Below are 13,099 nucleotides of genomic sequence, written 5' to 3'. Positions count from 1 at the left end.
AAGATGGGCTCGGGTTTGCCAGGGTCCCAAATAGGAGTGTAAGGTCTTTCATGCTAGTACTGGAACTTCATGCTAGTACTGGTTTGTAAGAAATAGTTCTTACAGATAGTCATAGTTAGAAAAATAAAAGCTAATCAGAGTTACTATAACGCAATAGAAACCCCGTGTCTTCTCTGCTGAATAAATGTATGTTGATCGATATGTATAGATGGGAACATCAGGTATATTTTTAGCCTGTGTGATGATTCGTGTAGGGATGTCAAAGGCTACTGTCTGGGGCACTGATGCACAGCAGTTTCCTATGTGTGGCTGGATGTAGAGTGATGAAAACCCTTCTTTCTTAACTCGTTTGTCTACATAGCTGGATGTGGAGACTTGGCAACAGGAACGTCCTGTGGTGTTACATACGTGGACCAAGGAGTCTGCTCACAACTATGAAAATAACTGCCATGAGGTGTCTGTCTTTGTTAGCCCAGGGGCAACCTATTTTGAGGTGGAATTTGATGAGCGATGTGAAACTGAGAAAAGGTACAACTCACCTGTTCTTTTTCCCCAAGCAATAATGGATCAGAAATGAGAGACGGAAAGTGATAAAGATTATGCTTTCACAGGTATGATTATCTGGAATTTACCGACGCTAGAGGTGGGAAAACACGCTATGACACAAAAGTCGGCACTGATAAATGGCCCAAGGTGAGTGATGTTCCCAGAGAGCCATGCGATACTTGTTTCTGTGTCAATTCTTCTCCTTTTTTCAGCCTCAGGCGGTAATAGAGATATGGTCTTTGAAGGGAAGCACTTATATTACACTTTCGTAAAAGGAAGTGCTTATAGCAGAGTTCAATACCTGTTTTGTAAATAAAGTTTTTTGGGGATACAGCCGCGCCCATTTGTTTGTTTCATCTGTAGCTGCGTTGGCACTTTAGTCGTGGAGTTGAGTCATCGCAACAGAGGCTGTATGGCGCAGAAAGTCTAATGATTTACTCTCTGATTCTTCATAGGAACAGTTTGCCACCCCTGGTTTATATCACATTGTCAGAGTAAATGGGGAGTTGTAATCCTTAGCAAGAAAGGGCCAGTGAGTCCAGGAGGGCCCTGACCATGGTGATGAAAGCCAGGATCTCCCTCACAGTTAGGGCCGCATGGTCTCTGGGGCTGGGAAGTTAAGTCCTGCTTCACTGTTGACCTTCTCTCTGCTGTCAGCGGTCTTGGTGGGGAGCAGAGGAGCGGGCAGCATGCTCTCTGGCTGAGTAGGTGGTGGGCAGATGGGCATCTGAGGTTTAGAAAACCGACCAGCAGTTTTCAACTTTGCTTCTTCATAAGATGCAGTTGTGAATTTTCTGTTTCAGTCACTCCGTTATACATTTCTCCTTTAGTAGTTTTGGTGGGGGTGATAAGATATAATGGTGAGAATATAGACCAATTTTTTTTTTTTTTTTTTTTTTTCTGGCCACGTGGCATGCGGGATCTTAGTTCCCTGACCAGGGACCAAACCCATGCCCCTTGCAGTGGAGGCGCGGGGTCTTAACCACTGGACCTCCAGGGACCAATTTTATATTTAGACCAATCTTATATTTAGATTTTTTTGAGTCGCGAAGAACATGCTTATTATTGAAATGCTACCTTCTCTAATCAGTTTGACCACATGACTTTTTTGTTTGTCTCTAGAAAGTGACCTTTAAGGCTGGTCCCCGGCTGCAGTTTCTCTTTCACTCTGACAGCAGCAACAATGAGTGGGGCTACAAATTCACCGTCACTGCCTATGGCCTGCCTGATGTCGCCGTGTCTTGGGGCTTGGATTTACAGCTTCTTGTTTCCCGGCTGATGGGACGCCTCGCTTCCCAGTGCATGGCACTCAAATCCGTGCATCGTAAGTCCACAGACCATCCCTTCCCTTCTTGCTAACAGCCACATTGAAGAGCAAGGTAGTACCCCTTTTGTGTAAGTTGTCTCCACATAGCAGCAGAGCAAAGGGGATTGATAAAATTCCCTTTCAGTTTCCTTTAAACTAAACCAGAATAAGATGTCTACTTGACACCATTTTCATCAAGTTGCTTAACTCAGACACTGGGGCACATTGCCAAGGAAGGACATGGTGGATTCTCTGTCTGTGGAGGACAAGTGGGGAGGGAGCTGAGTTTGGGCAGCATTGTCATCATCTTTTTGTGAGTCAATTTTGGTATACTCCAACAAGAAGGCAGAAATATGGAATAAATTAATTGTATATTCTCTAATTATCTGAATATTTGTGTGAATATGTATAAATATGTGAACATGGATTTAGCCTTAAAGTGATTTCTTCAACTTATTTGTTAAATTCATCCAAGGACGAGTGAAACAAGAAATAGAATGAAACTTGCTAGCGTATTTTATTTCTATATCATGTCTTGAGTTTTTCCTCACTTTAAAAGTAAAACATCATACAAAAATTGCGTAACGGAAAAAAGCCAAGGGGAAAAGCCATTTTTAATCCTGATACCCAGAGATAACTATTATTAACATTTTAATCTATTTCTATCTAGTCTTTTTTCTTTGTTTATTCACAAACACATACATGGTGGGTATTTAATTATTGCTGCTATTTTTTTTACAAACTTAAGTTTATGAATTGTGAACATGTCCCCATAATGAAATGTTTCTAAATGGTCTCCTGTTATACCCTAGAGGTATGGTCTCCTGTTATACCCTAGAGGTAGTTCCCACCCGTAAGTTTTCAACTTACGATGCGGGGTAAGTCATTTCAGAGGCACCTGTAACTGAAGCTGTCGTAGAGAATGGTAGCATTTCAGGACTGCCTGATGGCTTGGGTTCATTGGGGTATTTGTTTATGAAGTATCACAATTACATTCTGCTAAATGTGTGTGAATTCCCTCCAAGTCTTAATGCCCAAGTTTTTTTAAAACCTTTTCTTCACCAGTTCAAAGATTCTCAGTATATTAAGGAAAAAATAGAACTCTCATCAGCCTTCTTTTTCTCTTTCCAGAGTTAGGAAGTAACATGGCAATACCTCAGGCAAAAATGGCATTAGTCCTAAACTCCCCCTTGTGGAAACCTGTCTTCAGGCACCAAATATGTCCAGAGTTGGGATTAGAAGCAAGCTGGCCCACTCACCCACCCCAGGATAATAAGGAGGTATTTGTTCTTCTCTTGTCTTTGTATTTGGAATGGGAAATGTTTACTAATATTTATTACTTTAAATTATAAACGTCTGTGTTTGTATCTTATCACCCCCACTGAGCTGTTAGCTCCTTGAGGGCAGAAACTATATCCCTTGTTCACTTGGGGTCCCCACTGTGCACCACAGGGGCCAGTGTAACGGGTCTTCAGAAGTATTGACTGACTGACTCTTCAGTGATATACAGTGGGTGCTCAGTAAATCTCTCTTGGTGGAGTTATTAAACAAACAGGTCGAGTCTATTTCCGGTGCCCGCTGAGTCACACTTCAGAATAAATGATTTATGCTGTACTTACTTGTTCTCCATGGAACAGTAACACATTATTTAGGCTTATGATAATTAAAAACGAAACAAGTTTGCCCACTGTCTCTTCTTCATCTCTCCGCCCTTCTCTCTGCTCTACTACCTTTCCTCCCTTCTTCCTGCCTCCCCCTGCCCCGGCTCTTCAGTAGTTAATTGCTGAATCCAGGGGTTCTTGCTCAGCGTCTCGTCTCCTTTGCCTCTCTGCTCCTTCTCTTATTCCATGGCAGCCCACCGTCTTCTCTTAATCTCACCACTCCATCTGCCCCCTTTATTGACCTCTCTTCTTCCTCCTTCTCTAAAGAGTAGGCTTCATTTGGGCTTTCTCCCCTTTCCTGCACCCCACCAAGACTTGATGCTGTCTCCTCTCTTCTGTTGTCATATCTGTGTGAAAAATACCTAAATGTCAGTTTCCAGCCCTGGTTCTTCTCTCAGGCTCCAGTCATGTATCCCCATCTTCCTGTCAGGTATTTCCATTTAAGTGTTCTGATGCCCTTTAACTCAGAGGTGTAAAACCAGGACGTCTCCCTGGACTTCTCGCTCCTGTTACTGTCATTATTGTTTCCCAGGCATTGAACCACTGCTCCCTGGCATCACCTTTATCCCCACCTTGTTCTCACCTTTCCTGTCCAGTCAGCTGCAAGCCCTGTGGCTTCTTCCTTGAGATGTTCACCACTGTCTGTTTCCTCTGTCTCCATCTTTATTCAGACCCTCATCTTGCACTTGCGTTGTTACATTGGTACCTACCAAGTTTTTTTTAATCACTGCATTATCTTGTCATTCCACTGCCAAGCACCATTAATGGCTCCCCGTTGCCCACAGGGTGAAGTCTAAACTCCTCAGTGTGACAGTCAAGGCTCTCTACAGTCTCCTTTCACCTTACCTATCTGACTCTAGTTCCCACCACTCCCCAGCTGAGACTTCAGGCCAGGTCAGTCTCCCCACTGACTCTTAACTTTTGCTCATGGTTGTGTTCCTCAGGGCCAAACCTGCCCAGTCTTCAGGGTCCAGTCCAAAGCCCGTCCCCTCCAGGAGGCTTTTCTTAGTTACTTTAACCTGCCAGGAGCTCCCTCCTGTGAATTCTCAGCACTGGGTGTCCCTTCTAGGCATTTGGCACTTGATAATCTTATGCTTTACAGTAGTGGTAGTTTTAATGCTTTTAATGTTTTATTTATGTTTACCTTTTTTTTTAACCCATGTATCTGTCTGATCTCCCCCAAGTAGATTGAAACTTCCTGAGAGTAAGCACCGTGTTTTATACTTCTGCTTTGGCCTAGTAGGTGTTCAGTAAACTTTATTTTTTGAATGAATGCATTAAACATGATGGTTTTTCTTGTTGTTGTTGTTCCCAGGTTAAGAACATCCCTGATGATCCCTGCCACCAATTTCTTCTTGACTTTGCACAGTCAGATCCTGCCCAGAACTTCTGTGGGCCATATTCAGAACTTTTCAAAGGATTCATACAGGCATGTAGAAAACAGGCCCCAAAGACAGATATAGTTGCTGGTTCCACTATTGATCAAGCTGTGAACGCCACCTTTGCTGCTCTGGTGTATCGCACTCCAGATTTATATGAGAAGCTGCAAAAATATGGTAACTTATATTACAGGGAATGTTTTTGATCTGAAGGCCAATTGCTAAGTTTTAAGAAAGCTTATCTTAAGTGAAAGTTGTAAAATATTTTGGAACATAAACATACTTCTACAACTATAGACTTCATCTTGTCAGTCCTACTTTGCCAGTCAAAAGATTTGTGACCAATTTATAGTTAGCAGATTGCAGTATATAGCAAGTAGCCTTGAGTTTCCTAATTAGCAGGTAATTTGTCTTTATCCAGAATTCTCATGGAAAACTGGCGAGAAGTTTAATGGAAAGAAACCTTAACTTGGGTTGTAGTCCCAGCTCACAAACTAGAAGTTGTGCAGCTTCAGGTTAATCAGATAACCTTTCTGCACCTGAGTATCCTTATCCGTAAAGTTTAGATTAGCTCTAACATGCTAAGAAATTCCAATTTAAACCTGAGATGTTTAGGTAATTGAATGTGCTGATAACCAAGGAGGAAATGCAGGTATTAACTCCATCTTTAGACTTGCAGCTTCTTTGTAGCATCATCCCTGCTTGGTTTCCTTCGTTGATAGCCTGCTCCTTGCCATTTCTTTTCCTCATGTCCCCTAGGGATACCATCTCTGTGTATTTACTATAAGTGTAGACTGCAGCCTAACAGGACCCACAGAGAGGGAGGGTCTCTCCCTACGCATAATCTTTCAGGGGAAAAACATTTCAAACCCAACGTAAAGACAAGTTATGGGCTGTCCCAAGCACTTTGGCAGGATATGTGTTCTTTCCATGGTGCTGATGAAAGAAGCAGGAACAAATGCTTCCTTTCTTAGAGTAGGTAATTGCTTATTGCTCTAATTATTATTATTGTTTATATTATTAGCACTGCTACCTTTATTGCTTAGTCCTGTGTGTCCCACATTGCAGAGTTTATTTCCTGATGTCCAGATCATCTCAATTACTCTTTCAAATCTTAATATTTCCTTTAAGAAGCTGCTCAAGTAAATAAAACTGTACTGAAGCATGAGTGGTTTAAGTAAACAACTGTCACATGGGAGAGTATATTGCTGCCGGGCATGAGGGGCCTGCTGACCTGTATGGTTTTGAAAAAAAAAGTTCGGTACATGTTTCCATAATCAAATTGTAGTAAGACAACTGGACAGCCTTTGTTACCTGTGGGAACTTTCAGTGGAAGGATAAAAGCCTTGTGAGTTAAAAGCTGAGAGATAGAACTCTCCCCCAGCTCTTTTTCAAATCATGTTCAGCTATCACATACCTATTTGCAGTTAAGAAACACACAATCAAATGTAGGAACTAGAAATATTTTACCGAATACAAGTTGTTTCTAGAATACCTACCACTGTTGCTTTGAAAGAGGTAAAGTTAGTTCCCAGTTCTTTCTGTCCCTGCCTCTAAGGGGCTATTCATGGGTTCTTCAAGACTGAACTACTTTGAGAGTGGTCCTTGTCTAGCTAATTTGCTCATCTTTGTCTAAAAATTTGTCACCCTTTTGGGTTAGAAATGTACGGGAGGAGTTTTTCAACTAGACTCTAAGCTGCTTGAGGGCAGGAACCATGTTTGTTTTTTTCAGCATAGTGTTTCCCAGTGCCTCGTATAGAGCCTGGCACATTCTAGGTATTCAGAAAATACATTGCATTTACATTGGCTAAACAGAGAGCGTCACTGTGTTCTAGTAGTTTATCCTTTGGTTTTTAGATGAAAAGGGACAGGCCTCATGGGTCTTTCTTTAAAAAAGAAAAAAGAGAACTTTTTTGTTATTTTTCTAATTATAAAAATAATACCTATTCATGTAGAAACTTACAAAGTACAGAAAAGCTTAAAGTAATTATCAACTATAATCTCACCACTTCAAGAACATTTTTCTGTTATCATTTTTCTATATATCTACCTGGCCTTTTATTTAGGTATATTTATATGTGTACGTATGTATATATACACACCATGTTTTTACTATGTATACTCTTTTCAAATAAGACAACTTTGTACATACTGTTTCATTATCAGCCTTTTTTACTTACTATATACCATGAACTTTTTTCCATGTTTTTTTTTTTAACATCTTTATTGGGGTATAATTGCTTTACATTGTTGTGTTAGTTGCTGCTGTATAACAAAGTGAATCAGCTATACATATACATATATCCCCATATCCCCTCCCTCTTGCGTCTCCCTCCCACCCTCCCTATCCCACCCCTCTAGGTGGTCACAGAGCACCAAGCTGATCTCCCTGTGCTATGCGGCTGCTTCCCACTAGCTATCTATTTTACATTTGGTAGTGTATATATGTCCATGCCACTCTCTCACTTCGTCTCAGCTTACCCTTCCCCCTCCTCACGTCCTCAAGTCCATTTTCTACGTCTGCATCTTTATTCCTGTCCTGCCCCTAGCTTCTTCAGAACCATTTTTTTTTTTTTTAGATTCCATATATGTGTGTTAGCATATGATATTTGTTTTTCTCTTTCTGAGTTACTTCACTCTGTATGACAGTCTCTAGGTCCATCCACCTCACTACAAATAACTCAGTTTCGTTTCATTTTATGGCTGAGTAATATTCCATTGTATATATGTGCCACATCTTCTTTATCCATTCATCTATTGATGGACACTTAGGTTGCTTCCATGTCCTGGCTATTGTAAATAGAGCTGCAATGAACATTTTGGTACATGACTCTTCTTGAATTATGGTTTTCTCTGGGTATATGCCCAGTAGTGGGATTGCTGGGTCATATGGTAGTTCTATTTTTAGTTTTTTAAGGAACCTCCATACTGTTCTCCATAGTGGCTGTATCAATTTACATTCCCACCAACACTGCAAGAGGGTTCCCTTTTCTCCACACCCTCTCCAGCATTTATTGTTTGTAGATTTTCCATGTCAATAATTATTTTTTACTCACTTTTAATAATTTTTATTTTGCTTTTAATTTTTTTATATTTTACTTTTATAATTTTACTTTTAATATTTTACTTTAACAGTATATCCATTTCAGATGCTGTTTGTTTGAAAAAAGTTAGTTTGAAGTAACACAGAGAACCCATTACAGGTGTTTGTGGTTTAATTGATAGTTTTTTTCCCCCAGTCCTCTCTTAGGAACCCCCATGTGCAAGTGTCAGGGGAAGAGTTTTCCTTTGCGGAGATTGGGAGGTGACTTTGGGCTTCATGTTGCAGTAGTGAATTGTGTTAACTGAATGTAACCTCTCCTCTCCCCAGTAAACAGTGGGGGCAAGACAGCCCTGAGTGAGGAGTTCGCACAGGTGTATTCCTTGGCAGATGGGATTCGAATATGGATGGTAAGGTTTTCCTTTGCATGTGATTTTTATACATTTTGAGTTTTCCCACCATGATATCATTGAATTAAGGTAAGTAGCTCTCTTCTCAAGAATTTAACTTTAGGAATGTTTTTCAAAACTAAAGTTCAGTGATGTGAATGGATAAAAAATAATTTAGAACCCTTGAAATCATAATTTGGTGAATGTTGAGATTGTCAGAGTAAACAGGGCTCAATTGAGCCCCCCCTTACCTCCTTCTGTAACCCAAAGGCTGCTCGGTGGAACCTAACCTTTTAGACTAGGGGGAAGAGCACTGTGTTAGATGACAGTTTTAGGCAGAGGAGAGCACTCTTGCAAAGGAGAGGGCTTTCTGCATTTTAGAAAAGTAGTTCTGCAGCATTGTTCGTGACAGCAATAAACTGGAAGAACAAAATGTCCCATTTATAGAACAGACAAAAAGATTATATATTATATTACTGTATAATGCTATATTACAGTGAAAGTGAATGAAGTAGAGCTGCCTGTATCAGCATGGGTGGTGCTCACAAATGTGATGATGAGCAAAAAATAGCAAGTTGTAGAAGAATGCGTAGGTATGATATTCCTCGTATAAAGCTTAAACATAAACTAGATCTCTCTGTTATGTACATAAATATGTAGTAAAATTATACAAATGCGTGGAAATGATAACAAATTCAGGAGAATTGTTTTTATTTCCTAGGTGTGGAGATGAGTATATATTAGTATTATTTATATATATATTTACAACCACCTTAAATATTGTATAGTAATTGAGAAAGCAATCTTAAAATAAATGAGTAGAGGCTGGTAATAAGAGTGAAAGCAAGAGACTAATTGTGGTAATTAGATGAGGATGGCTTCTGCTACTTGGGAGATAAGATAATTAGACTGTGTGATTGATCTGAGTGGTGAACAGGCAAATGGAATTTAGGACTGTTTCCGTGTTCCTGGTTTGGGTGATTTGGTGGGTGGGTAGAAGCGTTGACCAGAATAGGAAGAATGGTCTCGGATCTGGGAGTGGGGTGCTAAGTTCAGTTTGAGACCTGTTATGTATGAGGACATCTAGGTTATTTAAGACACCTAGCTGGAGAATTTAGTAAATGTGAAAGACTATAAATGTCAAGGCAGAGATAAGGATAACTTCAAATCATTGGTAATAGTTTTTTTTTAAATGTATGAGTTTATCCAGGAACAGACAAAATCTTGGACAAAATCCACAATGATTAGAACATAGTTGGTGCTCAATGTAGACGAGATAGATAGATGGAGACCCAAATGAACAGGGACTCTCAAAAGAAACTAAAAGGTATCATCATCAGAATGGTGGCGGGTGGATCAGAAGAGTGTGTTGACAAAGGAACCAAGACAGTAATAGCAATTTAAGAAAGTGTCCGATAAAGTCAGTGGCCACACACAGTTCAAGTAAAAAGGATTTGGCAATTGTGACAAAGCACATTGTAGATTATGCTTCTGGTTTAGCATATGACAGACTGCCGATGATTGGACAAGATACCAGCCTTCTCTCTTAAGACCTTGGTCTACATACATCACACATGGTCTTCTGTCTGGGCTGTCAGCACCATGGCCCAAACTGTGACCATTTCCTGTGCTGGTACTAGAAGCACCATTCTCTGCCTGGCAGTCTCAGCATCACTTAGAGGTGTCCCCTCCTTCAGAGGAGAATAGAGATCAACTTGTGGTTCAACCTCTGCTGCAAACTGGGTGTGTGATTTCTGGCCACACCACGCGGCTTGCAGGATCTTAGTTCCCCAACCAGGGATTGAACCCATGCCCCTTTCAGTGGAAGCATGGAGTCCTAACCACTGTACCGCCAGGGAAGTCCTGAGACTTCACTTCTTTATCTGTACTAGGTCAGCTTTAGGTAAGGGCCCCTCCAACTCCAGGGTTCTAGAATTTTTTAAAGAATAGGGTCATGGTTACAAATCCCTCCCAAATAACACATAGTTGAAAAGGAGGTAGTCTTGCAGATAGACCTTTAGGCAGCTTCAAATCCTGAATTATTTCTAGGACAAACAAAAACAGCTCAGTCCTGTGCACAGGACTGTAAAGTTCTCCAGGATCTCAACACTGTGTGCTTTTGAAGTAGTTTGCTGTGGCTGCCCTTGCTGCCCTGTCTGGACAGCGTAATTATGTGGCTCAAATCCTTCCCCAGTTAGAGATGAAGCAGAAGTCCCTGATGAGCCTGGGGAATGAGGCAGAAGAACAACGCGGGCCAGAAGCTGCTGAGGTGAACCCCGAGAGCCTGGGTGAGTGCCATCTCCAGCTGTCATCACTGGGCCTTCTGTTTCCATTTTGTGGAAAACCAGTGACCCACCTTCTAGATAAGTTTAGTTGAAGCTGTGTTGACCTAGGGAAGGTAACACAGGCACTAAATATATTTTCCAAGGATGTTCACAAATAGAGAAGTGCCAGTTGTTAATTGTTTATTAACATGATCCAGACGGAGCATCTTTCTAATTACTTTCCTTAGGAGGCACGAAGTGCTTTTTGAGCTACATCTTGTTATGTTTTTAAAGTGTATTCACACTAAATATTTAATGAAATTAAGGAATTACTGTTAACTTTTAAAATTTCATGGTTATGTTATTATTTAAAACTTTTTTTTAGTGAAATATACTGGAGATTTTACAGATGAAATAATGTGATGCCTGGGATCTGCATGGAAGTAATCCAGGGAGTGGGGAGTGGGAGTGGGTGAAAAAAAGACTGGCCTTGGATTGATGGCTGTTAAATCTGCGCAAGGGGAAGGGTCGTTATACTATTCTCTCTCTATGTATATTTGAAAATGTCCACAATAAAACTTTAAGTGTGCTGATGGTAGTGCTAGGGAGATTTTGATGTATATAATGAGAGAAAATTTGATTCTGTCCTGTCAGTAGATGTGTATATCACTGTGTTAATGGAGGTATTTCTTGTCCTAAACTGTAGAGTTTAAGTAGATTTTCAATGCAAAAGTAGGTAACGAGTTTAATTTCGACTTTTTTTCATTATCTTTCTTGCATTTTGCATTTAGCGAAAGAGTGTATTCAGAAGAGTCTTCTACTACTGAAATTTTTGCCCATGGGTGTAAGTTCAAAAGAAGGCTGTGACAGGTTGGTGGCTGTAGATGACACAGATCATCTGCGGCCACTGGACAAGCGCCAGAGGACAAGCTCTGTGGTGGAAGAACATTTCCAAGCCTCCACATCTCCCACCAAAGCAGCGCCCCCTGCTGTGGAAGATAGGAGTCCTGGCTTGGATGTCCAGCCCACGCTGCCGCCCAGCAGTGGTGCTCCTGCCACGGAAGTGTCCTCTGCCACAGCCGAAGAGCCCTCGTCACCTTCCACTCCCACCCGGCGGCCTCCCTTCACCCGGGGGCGGCTCCGGCTGCTCTCCTTCCGCTCAGTAGAGGAGGCCAGACCGTTGCCCACAGTGAAAGAGAAGTACCCTGTGCTGAAGGATGCCATGGACTTCATTAAAGATCAGTCACTCTCCCACGAGAGGTGAGCGCCTTCTCTTTTCAAGCAGCAGGTACCCAGTCTTGTCAAAGACTTGAAGTTCATGTTAAAAACGAGCAGATAGGGCTTCCCTGGTGGCGCAGTGGTTGAGAGTTCGCCTGCCGATGCAGGGGACACGGGTTCGTGCCCCGGTCCGGGAAGATCCCACATGCCGCAGAGCGGCTAGGCCCGTGAGCCATGGCTGCTGAGCCTGCGCATCTGGAGCCTGTGCTCTGCAACGGGAGAGGCCACAACAGTGAGAGGCCCACGTACCGCAAAAAAAAAAACCAACAAAAAGATGAGCAAATAATACTTGGAGGACAGATCAAGATTTGTCTTAGAATGTTCAAGAAAAAGTTTTGATTTTGTTTTTCTTTTAAAGAAGTATTTTTTTCACTTGAGATTTGTACATTATGCTATATATACATTATATCAATAATGTACCATTTGGATAAGAAAAGAAACATTTCTCTTCCTAGCTGCCAAAATAAATTTGTCTTATTTTAACGCTGGGAGAAATTTAGGATTTGATATTTTTGGCAAAATTACTTGTCAGTGGGCCTATACCTCTGGAAGTATTGCGTATTTTAATTTCCTTTCCTAAGTTTGTCCCTGGTTTACCACAGAGACAGAGTTCCTTTTTAATCAGTTAATTGTTCAACGTGAGTTGTTGGGCTTCTGGACAGTGAACTGATTTGTAGTGCTGCCGAGTAATGACTAAACGTAGCAAACAGGTCTTGCTATCCTTCCTAAATGATACCTCACAATAGTGTTTCCTTTTTATTAATACGGCATCAGAACTTGGGTAGGGGTCTGTTTTCTTTCTGCCCCAGCTCGAGAGTTTTCTGGGTGTTCCTGACTTGAGTTCTGTCTCCAGTGTTGTAAAGGTTCTTTCCTTGAGGAAGGCCCAAGCCCGGAGCATCCTCGAGGTCCTGAGGATCATTCAGTGTTGTACAGAGTCCCTTGGGCAGCCTCACTGCTTCCACCCGCCTTTCATACTTTTCCTGTTGGAACTTCTGACCTGCCAGAAAGAGTTTACCAAGTAAGTCCAAAGTACGAGCCTGTGAGGAAGACAGGCTGCGGGGTCGTTTTAAAGAAATCCTGATTGTCTTCTCTAAGTAAGAGCTCTATCATTTCCATGTAGGATACAAATTCATGTTTTTGAACAATTCATTCTCTCATTCTAAGGAAAAATGGGTTCTATCCTTTCAGTAAGTAAATACCAGAACATGTTTATTCCTCTTGATGAGTTCATCAGCT

At 41.4% G+C, this 13,099-nt stretch overlaps 1 protein-coding gene across 2 annotated transcripts in view; it reads left to right on the top strand.

Moving 5' to 3' along the window:
- Positions 1–13,099, top strand: part of ZZEF1 (zinc finger ZZ-type and EF-hand domain containing 1) — a 114,666-nt gene that overhangs the window by 57,689 nt on the left and 43,878 nt on the right. For both annotated transcript variants that reach the window (XM_082860183.1, XM_082860182.1), the window contains exons 22-30: positions 362–528; positions 612–693; positions 1,669–1,870; positions 2,984–3,132; positions 4,829–5,069; positions 8,263–8,342; positions 10,516–10,609; positions 11,377–11,845; positions 12,717–12,881. In XM_082860183.1, coding sequence (XP_082716309.1) covers positions 362–528; positions 612–693; positions 1,669–1,870; positions 2,984–3,132; positions 4,829–5,069; positions 8,263–8,342; positions 10,516–10,609; positions 11,377–11,845; positions 12,717–12,881 — 1,649 coding nt within the window. The remainder of the gene's footprint in view (positions 1–361; positions 529–611; positions 694–1,668; positions 1,871–2,983; positions 3,133–4,828; positions 5,070–8,262; positions 8,343–10,515; positions 10,610–11,376; positions 11,846–12,716; positions 12,882–13,099) is intronic.

The sequence above is a fragment of the Leucopleurus acutus genome (genome assembly GCF_964270905.1).
Source record: "Leucopleurus acutus genome assembly, chromosome: 19".
In the NCBI taxonomy this organism is placed as follows: domain Eukaryota; kingdom Metazoa; phylum Chordata; class Mammalia; order Artiodactyla; family Delphinidae; genus Leucopleurus; species Leucopleurus acutus.
This window is presented reverse-complemented; position numbering and strand designations above follow the sequence as displayed.